The sequence below is a fragment of the Nannobrachium achirus genome (assembly GCF_963921795.1).
Source record: "Nannobrachium achirus genome assembly, chromosome: 8".
Classification (NCBI taxonomy): Eukaryota; Metazoa; Chordata; class Actinopteri; order Myctophiformes; family Myctophidae; genus Nannobrachium; species Nannobrachium achirus.
The window spans coordinates 43,427,237-43,441,893 of record NC_137817.1 but is presented as its reverse complement, the minus strand read 5'-3'; the positions used below and the strand labels follow the sequence as shown (position 1 = coordinate 43,441,893).

General features: G+C 42.9%; 2 protein-coding genes across 3 annotated transcripts in view; both read left to right on the top strand.

Annotated features, from left to right (window-relative positions):
* The window catches only part of vps53 (VPS53 subunit of GARP complex), a 50,574-nt gene extending 39,576 nt beyond the window's left edge, over positions 1 to 10,998 (top strand). For both annotated transcript variants that reach the window (XM_080731459.1, XM_080731458.1), the window contains exons 21-22: positions 8,820 to 8,924; positions 9,361 to 10,998. In XM_080731459.1, coding sequence (XP_080587585.1) covers positions 8,820 to 8,924; positions 9,361 to 9,531 — 276 coding nt within the window. In that variant the 3' untranslated portion in view covers positions 9,532 to 10,998. The remainder of the gene's footprint in view (positions 1 to 8,819; positions 8,925 to 9,360) is intronic.
* A 217-nt stretch (positions 10,999 to 11,215) lies between these two features.
* On the top strand, positions 11,216 to 14,076 carry rflnb (refilin B). The gene is made up of 3 exons (XM_080731320.1): positions 11,216 to 11,920; positions 12,828 to 12,895; positions 13,269 to 14,076. Exons 1-3 carry the CDS (start codon positions 11,687 to 11,689, stop codon positions 13,585 to 13,587), a joined length of 621 nt encoding a protein of 206 aa, XP_080587446.1. The 5' UTR covers positions 11,216 to 11,686; the 3' UTR covers positions 13,588 to 14,076.
* Positions 14,077 to 14,657: the final 581 nt, after the last annotated feature.

The window sequence follows — 14,657 nt, the reverse complement described above, 5'->3', positions numbered from 1 at the left end:
TGTCATAAATTGATATCATAGCTGTTAGTGTAGTAGGGTGGAAGATCTGTCCAAAGCCACAGGCTCCTGTTAATACATTGTTTAAATATAAAACACAGACACACTTAACCACTGTCAACCTGGCATCCGGCCTGTTTTTGGCATATCATTACAGGCAAAAAAAGGAGCTGACATATAGATACAAAGAAGTGCCTGCCGTTGTTACACTGTCATGTTATTTCCTTTACCCCTAGACTAAGGGTTGTAACAGCCTGACAATGATGGTATACATGTGAGAGAGGGTGTGGCTGTTCGTGTGTGTGTGTGAGAGAGAGAGAGTGTGTGTCAGTCAGCGTGTGTCATCAAGTCAACCGTCTTTGGTTAGATCAAAAGAAAAAACTAATTTAACTCACTCTCTAGCCTCTAGTTTGAGGGTAGTTAACTGGCACGCTCTGCCTATAACTACCCTCTATAGTTTTCTTTTTCTTCTTTTCTTTTTTTTGTTCCTTTCAGGCGCTAAGAAAAACCCATTAGCGCAGAGAAGTAGGTATTATGAGCCTAAACCGTTGCTCTGGATTTATGTGGCTTTTCTGATGTGGGTGTGTCAGCAATATTCCACAAATAATGTAAAACTTTGACTAAAGGTGACTTCACACCAAAGAGACTACAGGAGACTCCTTCTGACTGTACACAGACTGCAACGAACTGCAAAAGACTAAGCACATTTTCGTCAGCGTACATTTTGTACGCCGACTGTACAGTAGTTACTCTACGCAGTTGTGTGCATGCTGAGATTGCATGAACATGAACGCTGGTATGGCAGTGTTGCCAGGTCTGCTCATTATAAGCGACTTTGGTCTTGTTTTCTGAAGTGTAGTTGCTTATTTGTCCTTGCTTTCAACATTCTTTTAGAACATAGCTAATGTAATAGTGCTATAATAATAAGTGGTGAAACTTTTGGGCTTGTTTTCATAGACCTGGTCGCTTGTTTCACTCACAGAATTTGGCAACCAGAGAGTTTTCTACCGCAGCGATGTTTCACTTCTCTCACCAAAACAAAACAGCACTATTACTAACTTTGCTTTAGACTGGTATAGGAATTGAGCGTTGATATTGAGAATTAGCTAATGTGCCACAGGAAAATGTCTCTGGCTTATTTAGGCCTGGTTTCTGCAGAAGCAGCAAACTAAAGGTCCACTCTACAGGAGTAACAAGTCGCCTCAATTCTACCGACTCTTTCATTGACGGGTTCCTCCGGCTTTATCGACGGCAAGCGTCTCTTGTCGACAAGCTCCCAGTGGCTCTCTGTCAGCAGCAAACGCTTTTCGACAGAGAATCGTGGCCGAATCTAGGCAGTTAAAAGCTGGCTTAATGATGGCTTTATCTAACCAGCAAACAAATATTATGACCCTCTTACCCATTTTTGGAGCATCACGTTCGTAGTCACGGTAAAATGTCGATATACTACTCGTAGATTAAAAAGAAAATACAGTAAAAGTGTTCTTTTGGTGAATTGTCTTGTTTCATTAGGCCCATTTGTTAGCAGCTGACTTAGGAACCCATTACTGTAATTGCACTTCTGATAAACATTTACATTTATCACTCTCAAACTAGAGGCTTCGGTCTCAAATGTTATAGAAATTGTTTGACTACCCCAATTTATTTTCAGGTTCCTTTTCAAATATCACTCCTTAATTACTGTATACATCTTTAGGTGGTTAATTTCAGTGGGAACCCAAGTGCAAATCTGAAATAGAATTGACCTAAACTAAACTAAACTTAATTGTCTTTTTCTTTGTTTTACCTTCAATTGATATTGGTCTTCTAGGTGAATTGACTTGTTGTCAACTGTCAATTATGAGTTACTCAAGTCTAAAGTTTACTAATTTTATATGTAAAAACTCTGAAAGATCCAGGCTATGTCATATAGACTAACCCAATACTGTATTGTCTGTGTGTTTGTGGTTTGACTTCCAAGCAATTGTTAAAATACTGTGGATAGAACAGGTAATCATTTGGATTTATTTTGGGAAGAGTCATCTTTTTATTGGTCCTTAACCTCACTGAGAATAGCATTTTATGTTCCTATAAACAAGTACACCTCACATTAGGAAAGGTCTGGATAATGAGTTGAGGTTGAGCACCTGTGCAGTAAAACCCTCAGTGTTCACTTGGTCATTTGTAACTCGGTGTACATATCGGTTTGAGCACCCGCAGGGTTACATTTGCACTGAGGACTTTACGGTGTATTTGATTTAAATGAGCGGGTCAGGGTAAGGAAGAACATGCACACATTGTCATGCACAGCAAGTGGTCCAGCTTCAGTGGGAAGGTCTGAGGGGGAAGGGGATGCAGGCATCTATTCACAGTCATGTACCCATACACAACGTAGGGAACATTAGCTTGCGTCGCTTTATCTGTGTTTGGCCCCGTTGTTTGTTCATTAAAGAAGGGAAACACAATTTGAATGCAGCCTTGCCCTAGGTTTACCCCATGGGACGCTAGTGGATAGTGGTATGTGGCTGCCATAGCTTAACCCCACCCTGCTCACCCCTCCCTGGAGCTTATACTGTACAGATGCTTGTATGGAAACACGCACATATATATAGATAGGCAGACTCACACAGCACACACCCGCCTGTCTTTGGCTTGTCCTCAGGTTCCCTGGAGAGTCCTCCTTCCTTCTTGTTCCTGTTTTTATCTGGTGGAAACCAGATCAGTAATCACCTCACTTTCTTTGACGACCATTGAGTACCTCTTCTGGATAGGCTATTCATGTCACATGGTAGAGCTAAGGGCCAATCGCAGGACAGTACCCCAGGAGTGCCCTTCTAGACAATGGGGCGCTCCTCCAGGCTATGGGGAAAATTAGCTGTTGGAAAAAGTACTCAAATGTTTTACTTAAGTAAAAGTATCGTAAAAGTATCAATACTGCACTGTAGATGTACTCAGTTATAAGTAAAAGTCCAGAATTCAAAATGTACTTGAGTAAAAGTATGAAAGTATTGTCATCAAAATGTACTTAAAGTAGCAAAAGTACAGATGCGACACGTTGTGATCTTGTAGTGTAGACAGTAGCGGCCTTTACTATGTTTCAACCGTCAATTGAAACGGGCCGCGGCCGTCAGGGGGGCCTCCGACTGCCGGTCAGTCTAAGTCCAAATCACGGTCAATGCCAATGACAGTCCATCGAAAACCCCCTCTCACACTGGGGCCCCCTTTCTGTAACGCGCTGCCTAATGTCCTTCCCCCCTCCTCACTCACACACTCAGTCAGTCACTCTGAGCAGACAGCAGAGGGGGAGAAAAAAGTTGTCTGAAAATAAGTTGTTTAAACAGCTTGGAAACCATTCGCTGCCACTGGATTAATAACTGATCATCAATACATCTCAAATAGGGATCTACTACCTTTGGATGTTCAATTGGAGAGGACAACAGCAACACATTGAAATCCACGTTTTTAGGCTCCAACCGCTTGCATTAGATCCAGAGAAATGCGATGCGTGATCATTTGTCTTCTCTTCAACACTGCGCATATTTTACAGCTATCCTAGGCTGTGTAACGTTAGGTTAACGAGCTCGTTGACCCTCATTTGACATGGGCATAGTCTGGCTTGTGCTGCGTGTGTCAACTGAATGCATTAGCCCAGATATCAAGTAATCATGATCTCCCCCTCATGCTAAAATGACTTTAAGTTCCACTTCTCCCCAAAATGTATTTTCCATCATGAATGACAAGCCTATACTATTGTTGCATTTAGGCTCTTTATTAAACTATAAGCCTGTGTTTTATTGCTACACAATAATGGTAAATAAAGTAGCTTACTCTCAAATAATCCATCCATCCATCTTCAACCGCTTATCCAGCATCGGGTCACTGGGGTAACAGTTCCAACTGAGATTTCTAGAGTTCCTTAATAATAATAATTAAAATAAACAATACTAATGATTATAATTGCGACCGTCAGGTCGCAGTTACTATGAAAACCTCCACCGCCTGTCTGTCCGTCAGTCTGTCTGTCACGTCACATCACACTTTTTTGCCCCTATCCATGTGAAATTTTCCGCACACAATCCTTGTCTGCCAATCCACAACCCTCCACCCTTCCAGGGACCCCCGCAGCTCCAGGGACCCCCGCCAAATTTTTTAAAACACATTTTTGAATACTGCTCCTACAGTTTTTGCCCTAAAATCACACAAATCGCTACAAGTGTATGTCTACACTTATCTCATCAACATGGATCTGTCCCATATAGCGCCACCATCAGGTCGATTTTTTTAACACATTTTTGGACCTAAACTTTTTTTTTTTCTAAAAAATATTTTTTTCAAACTTTCTTTTTTTTCAATTTTTTTTTTCAAACTTTTTTTACACTAACTTCAACACACCAATCCACCAGATTTTATATTGACTGTGTGTCAATTCTTGTTTGTTGTGAGGCAGCCTTTTTAGTAGCGGCTAAATTTACCTCTGCCTACCTCAGCCCATAGTTTACACTGAACATGCCCTATAGTCTTTACCGCTAGGCGTCAGTGAGTCAAAGAGTGCCGTTTCCTTGAGAATGGCTGGGTGTCTAATGCTGTGTTTAAACCTGGATAGTTCGAGCGGCGCGATTACATACAAAGTGAATGCAATGACGAGACGACGCGCTACCGGGCGCGGCGCGAACCATCCGAACAGGGCAACACGGACGGTTGCCCCGGTATCTTTGCCCCAGTTGGAAAAATCCAAGTGAAGCGACCTTCGCTTCCCCCCGACTCCACCCATCGCGTCCTGACAGCCAATCAGCGTTGATGTTGTCCAGAGACATGAGTAGTGGTAGTGGAGGCAGGGCGGTAGTTTAGGGGGTTAGTAGTTAAGTAGTTAGGGAGGTAGTTTAGTAATGAAAGATTCAAGTGGAGAAGGGATGGTTAAAGGAATGTTCAAATCATTGGTGCAGACTGCAGAGACTTGGAGCTCATTTCTTGATGCTAGACCACTAGATATGTTTTATGGTTGGTTGTATGGTTGCGATAAGATGAAGCCATTGCTGTTGTTACAAATAATGTTCCCTGGAGGAATGCCTTCAATGAATGTACATGTTTTCCCTTTGGCATGCCATACGTTGAAGGAACAATACATCAGCCCACTGATGTCTGCTTCTGAATACAAACGCCAAGTGATCGCCTGGACCGGCTATTACTACACAAACACAATTGAGACAGGATTCCAAGGCATGAAGCTTGTCATGAACTTGGACAGTTTCACAGCTCACACAGAGGCCCGGCACATTTAACTGTGGGTTATGATACTCTGATGCCGCCTTCAAAATCAGCCAGATGAAGGCACCTTTGTGGGTGGCATTTTACATTGCTGTCTGAATGTCTTAGCTGGCAGCATTCTTAACTGCTGGGGACATAGCCATTCAAAGACCTTCCCTAGAAGTACACAAGCAAAGTTATTGATACAGCATACATCTTGCTACATGAATCACCATGGCCTTGACCAAGGATCATTTAGCAATTGGTGGTTGTATGACATAGACAGACAATTTGGCAGATTCGACAGACATTGACATCACATACGTGTTCCTGTAAACCATGAATAATCAGCTGGAAAGTAGGTCATTTTAGCTCAATTTTCAGAACTTATGGAATGGACTGTAATTATGGTAAATGGACTGCATTTACTGTATATAGCGCCACTCAAAGCGATTTACAATGCATGTCACACTCACACACCGGCAACTGCATAGGCAACTGTGTAAGGTACCAACCCTCAGGAGCAGTTAGGGGTTCATATCAGTGTCTTGCACAAGGACACTTTTGCATAATGAAGAGGAACCAACAATCGAACTGGTTCCCAGATCGCCACTTCCACCCAATTCCATATGAATATCACTTTTTTATTACGCGTGTATCAAAAAAGAGGCTAGGTTAAGGCAAGACTCGCCCGTGATTGGCCGGAGGTAGGGAGCGGTCCACTGTGTTCACTTGGACCGCGTGGAGGTGCCTAAAGTTGGGGGGACGAAGAGTTACTATTCTGGCCCCCTGGTTTACAACTCGAACGGCGCTGAGTCGGCTCAAGCGGACTTCGCAATGCTCGACACGGTGACTTGCTTGCTTTAGCTTGCTCGGCGGTGTCTCGCGTGGCTTGTCCGAAAACAAGCACTCCTTTACAAGAACCCGCCTTAACCCAGTCGCTTTTTTGATTCACGCTTTTATTACAGAGGAGAGGGGAAGTAGTCTAAAAAATTCAAGGGGGGCTAAAACTGTGTAGAAAAAATAACGGCACAGCAGGACCAATACAAAGACTTTAAGGCCGGTCCTTCATATTGGGATGGTATCAGGATTGGTTTTCCAAGCAGTGGGTGTGTGTTTGATACTGTAGTGTTTTCACATTCACATTCATTTATTTAGTACAAAATCATGCATAGATACATGCTAAGTTTAACATAAAGTGCAGAAGGAGTTCCTGGGGCATGGGTTTACACTAGAGTCCGACCAATGCCAGATTTTTCAGTCTGATCCAGATTTTGGAGAGTCCGACTCTTAGCCCACAAATTATCAATGTTTTGACTGATATTTTGTTAGAAAAAAATATATAATAATAATAACAATAAAAAAAGATTTTATTCATAAATTTGATTAATTTGGAAAGTCAAAAATATCGATCTGGTGCCAATTTGTGCAGATTTTCCAGTCTTGATGAGTGAAAGGCCAGATGAGTGAAGAGAGTTTTAGTCTGCCTAATATTTTGGCAATCAGCTGCAGCACTAAGGAACCTCACTCACAGGTAATTACTTCCACCTTGAGTCGGGCTACATCTGGTGAAAGAGAAACTTATTGAGTCGATAGCCAGTATCCCATCAACAGCGGTCAGAAATAAAATCTTGGTAACTCAGGCTAACAAATAATGGCGTTCACTGTTTAAATGATTGTCTTTCCTACTATGAATACTAGAGTTTAAGAATACCTGAAAAGGAAAGCTACATGGGATTTTCAAGTTTGACCATTAATTAGAATATATTAGATATATATTATATTAGATATTATTTCTCCTTTTTTACTATCAATCTTTAGACAGGCTTTGTTTTTTAATTACATGCATTTTATACAATTAACTCAATATATTTTTACACTACAGCGAAATATAGCTAATGGGATGAAATTCCTGCACTTTGGGATTTTGAATGGTATTTCTTCCTTTGCAATTAGTTGCCACAGACTGTTGGTTAAATTTAATAAGATGTATGCCTTGTTAATATATTCTCATGATGTGCCCCTCTTCCACAAATGCACTCATGCACAACATTTTTACAACAACTTATTTCTTGTATATGTAAGGTATACTTAGCTTGTTTTTCAAGTCTGAGATTAGTTACAGGCGGAGGCAACATTTAGAGTTTCCCGAATAAGTGAGATACCGTACTCCGAATGTTTATGTCCATGCACTTGTCATCAAAAGGCCTATAGTTTGCATGATAAACACAGTGATGAGACGTCTCCTGTACGATCAAAAGCATAGACATGTTAAACCAGAGTGCATAGGCCTGTCTGATTACGGGTCATTTGGACTGCCTCGCATGACCCCTGCGACAAGTGTCGCTCAGCGCTGATGCAGAATTTTTGACAAGTAAAAGAGCTGTGCGATGAAGCATAAATTAGCCTTAAGGAGGCCTCTCTTGGCCAGTGTGAGGCCCGTGAGACGTGGCTGTTTTCCACGCTCTCCCAGCCCTGCCCACCACAGCCCCAGCCCTCTCCCACCTCTGAAGCTCTCTCTTCTTTAGGACTTTTGGAAAGGCAACCTCTTCCCCACCCTTGGTTCAGCCTGCACATTTTCCCCCCTCGAGCTGTTGCTCTTTCTGCCGCTGCTCTTGTGTTTCCTTGCTTTCCCTCTCTTTCTTTCTCATTTCTAAGCCCATCTCATTCTTAAGCTCTCCCCCCCCCCCCCCCCCCTTTCTGTCCCCTTTTTTTTACGAGGCAGCTAACTACAACAAGGTCTCCCTGCAGGCCTTTCCCCTTGGCCTTGCTCCAGGACAGTTGCTAAGTAAATCACTCAGTCGACAGCGATAGGAAGGAACCGGAGAATTCCACGCAATCCTGAGCCTTCCCTCTCCTCTCCCTGTGGTCTTTTACTCCCTTTATTCATAGTTTCTCACCCCCCCCCCTCTGTCCCTATGATGTACAATCTGGAGTACCATGTTAACCCTGAGAGTTTAAAAATGGATCTGTAAGGGTCCTCCACATTTGCATTGCAAAAAGGGAGTAGTATGATTCATCCCACAACATGGGGGTGGTTCCAACGTCTTTCCACCTCCAACGGTATCTGTCAACCATGTGTTGGTTTGTCTGCTTTGTTGCGGCTGGGAGCTCTCTCTCCACTCTGTGCTACCCGATCCACGTTTTCCACATTTCACTCTGTTCTTGTGGTGGGGGGTGGGGTGGGGGGTTGCTCCACATTTCTAACTTTCTTGTCTGGTCTCAACTAAGGTCAATTTTTGCCCAGACTCTCTCATTATAGACCTAAAAGAATTACCGGTGAGGCTAATTCTTATCCACTCATGCATGGAGTAATTGGCTTGTAAAAAAAAGAATATAAGGGGGTCCTAAATATAGCTCCATAGTCTTGGCTTTTTTGTTTGCAGCTTTAACCACTTGCACACTGTATGTTATACCTCCACACTCCCACCCCCTCTTGCCTCAGCCCCATGTGGGATCATTTAAAGATCTCTTTGGTCGTCCCATGATGGTTCACAGGAGGGGTGGGGGGGCTTATGGTTGTTCACATTAAACCCAAGTATTAGAAAATGTTCATGTATTAGGCATTCTGATGTCTTGGTTTCTCACTCCTTTTTCAGGTGGTGATGGCCCCGCATGAACCTCCGGTGGTGTTTGTTGATAACTACATCAAGCTTCTGGCTGACGGTAACCCTGAGACCTTCCAGAAGATCCTGGACATGAAGGTTAGTTGGTTTGGTTAGAAGTTCTTTCTTGCTCCTGCTTTCCACAGTGTTACTGTATACATACGCAGGAAAACATCACTACTGTGTAGTGATGTCTTCTTGTCTCCCTCTGCATATGTATTACGTAGCTGCCTATCATTGTGTTATACTCGTGTAACTTTTTGTGCAAGTTACTGTCCGCATATGTATTACGTAGCTGCCTATCATTGTGTTATACTCGTGTAACTTTTTGTGCAAGTTACTGTCCGTGTCGCACCTTCAATGGCCTGTTGCACCTCTTAACTGGATGTTTCATGAACTTGTGTAGTAATGTTAGTTCTGCAAATGTTTTATGTTGCAACCGTGTGTGTGTGTGTGTGTGTGTGTGTGTGTGTGTGTGTGTGTGTGTGTGTGTGTGTGTGTGTGTGTGTGTGTGTGTGTGTGTGTGTGTGTCTAGGGTTTGAAGCGCAGTGAACAGAGCAGCATGCTGGACCTGTTCAGACAGAGGCTACCCACCCCTCCGTCCGGGGCAGACGGCGGCCCCTCTCTTTCATTCAGCGCCCCGACCCCTGAGCAAGAGTCCTCGCGCATCCGCAAACTAGAGAAGCTAATCAAGAAAAGACTTTGAACAACCACACAGTGAACAGAAACGCTCAGTGGCCGCAAGCTGGAACAGTCCTTACTCTCTCTGTCTGGCTCCATTTATTCATCCCCAAAGCTTTGTGCCACTCCGTTCAGTCAGTGGAGTATTGCATACAGAGCACAAAAAAAAAAAAACATATTTCTTACTAATATTCTTATGAACCCTAGTCACGGTTGGAACATGAAGGAACTTCCTCATCTGAAACATGCTGTTGGTACTTGCATAATGTATCACCTTTCTTTTTCATGACACTAATGCCTTTGCCCCTTATCAGTACTTCTGAGCAGTCATATGCTGATTCTGCTCTGCTCATATACTGAAGAACAGAGCAGATGTGATGGCTCTGAAGCCAGGTTTATAGTTCACAACGGGTCGCAGGCTCGCAGCGTGACGTGTTATGCGCTTGTAGATCTGCGTGCAATGAAGTACTGTATATCACACCCTTGAAGTACTGCACTAATACAGGGCAGCTAAAGCCTGATCGTTTGTCACATTGTAAAATCTGCAGTACATCATACATTCAATACATTGCAGCACAAAGCACTTGGAAGACTGAATGAAGAGCAATCTAAATATGGTTCTTCTGAAAGCTCGTCTGGCCCATATCCCAGTCAAAATGATGACAAGACAGAGTTGACCTGAATGTGCTTTGAATCTCTCATGAGTCTCTCATCTATGGTTACTTTGGTGTGTCTCTCTGCTATGTTTTGCAAGGAAGTACATACAGTTTGCATGTCAATTTACATCACATAAAGGTAGACAGAATGATGTTCCACAATGCAACTCTCTCTCCTGGTCTCCTGGTTCTGGGACCAAAAGGATCTATGGATTTCCCGCCTCCTCAGTTCGACATGACATTATTTTGTCTTTGCTTTTGAAACTCTGGGCCATTTACAAATTAGAACCATCCAGCCAAAGTCTTTTGACTCGTGCCCTTTCCTATGAATGACATGTATCTGTTTTGTTTGTTTTGTGTATGTGTATCGCAGCAAGTATTGCTAGATCATCTGTAATGTGATCTTAATGGTTTGCTGTCTCTTAAATTGATGGGCAGTGGGCTTCTTTCCTTGTTTTTTAAACAAGCGGTCATACCTGTCTTGTTGCTATATTTAATCAACCCTGCTGATGTGGTGCACCTTCAGAATTCACTGTAATTTGATTAAGATAATCTTGTTTGGTCTAGAACAAAGTACAAAGAAGTCACAGAAAGAAACAATCTTTTCCTGTGCCTTCAATGTGAGACCGTCATCATACTTGATGTTTTTTAAGGATTGCGTGGTTCTGTAGCTTGGAGTGCCTCTTAAGTTGAGGTATCAAATTAATATATAATGATATAATTGCAATCGATTTCTGCCATTGGCTGAAATATTAAGTAACATTGTGTTTCTTTTCTGAATTGTAGACCCGTGGCAATTGCTGAGAAACACTATTAAAGTTTTGCTGTATGTCGTCTCTGGTGCGCCACAGTCTTTTATTATTACACTGCTACTACTTAATAGCTGTATCGCACTGAAATGACATTTAAAATCGTGAATGTAATGTATTCAGAGGCTGGGAAGATTCCCGTGTTTGCGATCTCTCCCCCCAGCCCAATCAGCTGCGAGTAAAGAACTTTGAAGGCGGATCCTTCTCCCATTTTTCCTGCAAAACAATGAGACCTTTTCAGAGGGGAGAAATGTGAAGACAAGCAGCAGGCGGGACAACCTCAAATGCCTTCTCCGATGACACGCCTGCAGAATTAATTAACGTTGGCATCTTCAAAGCTGCGAGCTGCAGCCCTTGCTCTGTGTTTTCAGTGTAGCTGTAGGCCTACTGTAGCATAGTTACTGCTCCTGGAGGTTCGATGAGACTGAACTGAAACACGTGGTTTCAGTGTTTAAATGGTTGCAGAGACTGTGTGGATTAGTGACAGCTGGAAATAACCTTGCAAACCGGCGTGGATTAAGTTGATCGCAGAATATAGCGTGTGTGCGTGGTTTTCTGGAGTTTAACGCGACCGATCAGGGCCCCGTGGGACCCCCGTATACGCGGACCAAAACTAACTCCGTTTGAGTGCAGCCTGTAGCAGGAAATTGCAAGCATTTCGAAATCCAAGGCTTTTGTTGGTTTGGCAACTTTCCGCCTCTTCTTTTAAATAGAAATGGTGGGCAGGTTAAACTTGCCAAATGTATGCGACGACGACCCGCTGGATATGAGCTGCAAAGCTGAGCGATTACTGGACAGCCCGGACTCCGGACTGCCTCCCAGCCCCAGTCCCAGCGCCTGGCTGAAATTAGCAGATCTACAAGCTCACAACGCGTCGCATCTGCCTGTGTACAGCGCGGAGAAGGGGGACAGGAGTCCAGGCTCAGAGGAAGAGCCAAGGGCTTCCCTGGTAGGTTATCAGTTATCACGGTTCTCCTGACTGACTACTTTGCGATCAGTGGTGGAAAAACTACTCGAATGGTTTTACTTGAGTAAAAGTATGTATCAATACTGTTGCAATGTAGAAATAGTCCGGAATTCAAAATGTAATTGAGTAAAAGTGCAAAATGATTGACATCAACACGTAGGCCTACTTAAAGTACCAAAAGTAGGCTAAGTGCTCATTATCCCATTTAAAGTTTTCAAACGCAATCTTTTGAAAATAGATCTACAAGCTCTCAATGCATCGCATCTGACCTTGTAGGTCTGCTATTTTCAAATGGCCTAAATGTATATTGGGCTGAAGTGGTTAATGTATGTTTTCTAATATTGATCTACAAAGTAACTAGTCACTTTAGTTTTTAAAATAATTGTAGTTGAGTAAAAGTACAATATTTGTGTCCGAGACTCCGAGATGTAGTGGAGTAGAAGTAAAAGTAGCCTATTGGAAATTGGAAATACTAAACGTAGTAAAGTACAAATTATGTGTACTTAAGTAAATGTACTTAGTTACTTTCCACCACTGCTGTGCTGACTACACTGTGATAAAGCAAAAACGACAACGTGTTTATCTCTTCTTCTGCCCTGCTTTACGAAACTATAGGTAATGCGATGTGTTTTATTGCTGATTAACTACGAGGCAAAGTTATTAAATAATCTTAATCTCCATGTCAAACGTGGTGTTAGAACTTTAGTGAGATGTGCTGCTGCTGCTACTACTACTACTACTACTATGGTATGCGTAGTCTACTACTGTACGTGTGGTCACGTGACGTCAGTGGCTACCATTTGGGTCCAATTAAGTTACAGCTCTTGTGACTGGGTCTGACTTCGCATGGTTACAATTTTACTTATCGGATCTCCCGCTCTCCCCCCAGCCCCAGCTGCACCCATTATCGTATGGAGAGGGTATAGCACTGGATCCTTTACCTCCCAAGGAAATGAGGTAGGTCTGTTTAAGCCTACTGACCTGCATATGAACAAGGTTATTATATGGCTTAATATGATGTTGTTGCTGTCAGGTGGAAACCTTGTATGTCCAAAACCGTTAGCTTTTGTATTTATCATTTTAAAAATGATTTAAAATAGTGAAAATAGCTGATCTACATGTCTTGTAGTTTCACTAGTTTTGTGCAACAGTATGATGAAGCAGAGGTTTACTTCACGAAAACATACAAACTGAAGAAACTTGGAGATTATGAGGTTTCTGCCCAACAATGACAATATCATACTTGCAGCACCAAGTGTCACTGTGTTTTTCTTTCACATGCGCCAAGACGACTAACTAGCTGCTTGTACCCCACCGCCACCCCCTGCAGATATACCTCTTCAGTGCACTATGACTCAAAGCGCCATTTCATTCAAGATGTGGCCTTGCAACCAAGAGGCCAGAGCCTGGAGCACTGCAGCCAGACTGTTATGACCCTGCCTCACAGCACCTGGCGCCGCTACAAGACACAGCTGGTCTTCCAGCCCTGTCAGCGAGCCCAGCGCTTTCAAAGCACCACCATTGTCTATCCCAAGCACACCCGAGCCGTCTTCACCACAGAGCTGAGCTACGACTGCCGCCGGCTAGCCAAGCGCTTCCTCTCCAGTGTGGAGCTGGAGTCGGCCAAATGCAGGACCTTACCTCAGTGAAGGAACATGGACAGGCTATTGCAGGGATTTCCCATGGCCCCCTAAGTAAGATGAACTGCCATGGATAAAGTCAGTGTTGTGGGGTTATTTTTTTTAGAGCCATGTTTAATTGTTTTATGTTCCAAAACACAGGGAGACAAACCTTCAGTGCTTCTGTGTAAAATGACATCAATGTGTCATCAAATCTCAATTTGTGACTGGTTGCAAATTGGCTTTTAGTTGTGTCCATGTTGGATTTGTTGTAGTCGTGACATTGTGTACATTGTGATTGTGTACAGTCTTCTTTTTAGATTGGCCCTTTAATGCTGACAAGGCATTTTTCCTTTCATCCACTAACAAAACCAGACACACGCATACACACTGCAGTCGCTCTGTGGTCTGACTGCATTCCCATATGTGCTTCCCCCGTGTCCAGGGCCAGTAGAAATGACAAGACGGACGTAATGAATGCTGAATGCCTGAGACACAATCTCAGTTCATGCAATGTAGAAGTGGAAGAGAGTTAGTGTAAGATATAATGTAACTAGTATGTAAGGGTGGGCAGTTGTAAGGGAGGTTAGTTGTAATGTCAACATAGTTTTCTTCAGAGTTAGGTTTGTATCCATTCAGTGGGTGTGGACTGGTGAAGTTGGTATATGTTTTGGCCACAAAATGGCTCATCCCAAATCAGTTTTCTATTGCATTAATGCAAGCTATTTCTTTTTTTAACTTCTTGTTATTCATTGTTAAAGGGTTACAGACTGAAGTGATACCCATCCTGTACCATGTGTGTTGGTAGATTACCCCAATTCTACTGCTTGAATGTTTAAATTGTCATAAACTCAAGTAGACAGAAAAGATTGAACATAGAGGATGGGTTATTATAAGTGATAACTAGACTGTAATTTAAGCATTCGATAATGAGATGTCTTATTGACATTAACTCTTCCCACGCTTTGAACGTTCACGTTCGCCCGATTTCGCAAGACCTTACCGCCAATACGGCGCTCGTTCGGTTCGTTCGTCTGATGACTGTAAGCTGATGAGGGGTCGCGCGGCCGTCTACTGTAAACACATTTTCCGCGGTGATG

What these genes read in the sequence shown, in the direction of transcription:
- rflnb (XM_080731320.1), top strand. Translation starts at nt 11,687, where the DNA reads ATGGTGGGCAGGTTAAACTTGCCAAATGTATGCGACGACGACCCGCTG. An exon ending in AAGAGCCAAGGGCTTCCCTG is followed by an intron (nt 11,921 to 12,827) that starts GTAGGTTATCAG and finishes CTCTCCCCCCAG; the next exon opens with CCCCAGCTGCACCCATTATC. An exon ending in TTACCTCCCAAGGAAATGAG is followed by an intron (nt 12,896 to 13,268) that starts GTAGGTCTGTTT and finishes CACCCCCTGCAG; the next exon opens with ATATACCTCTTCAGTGCACT.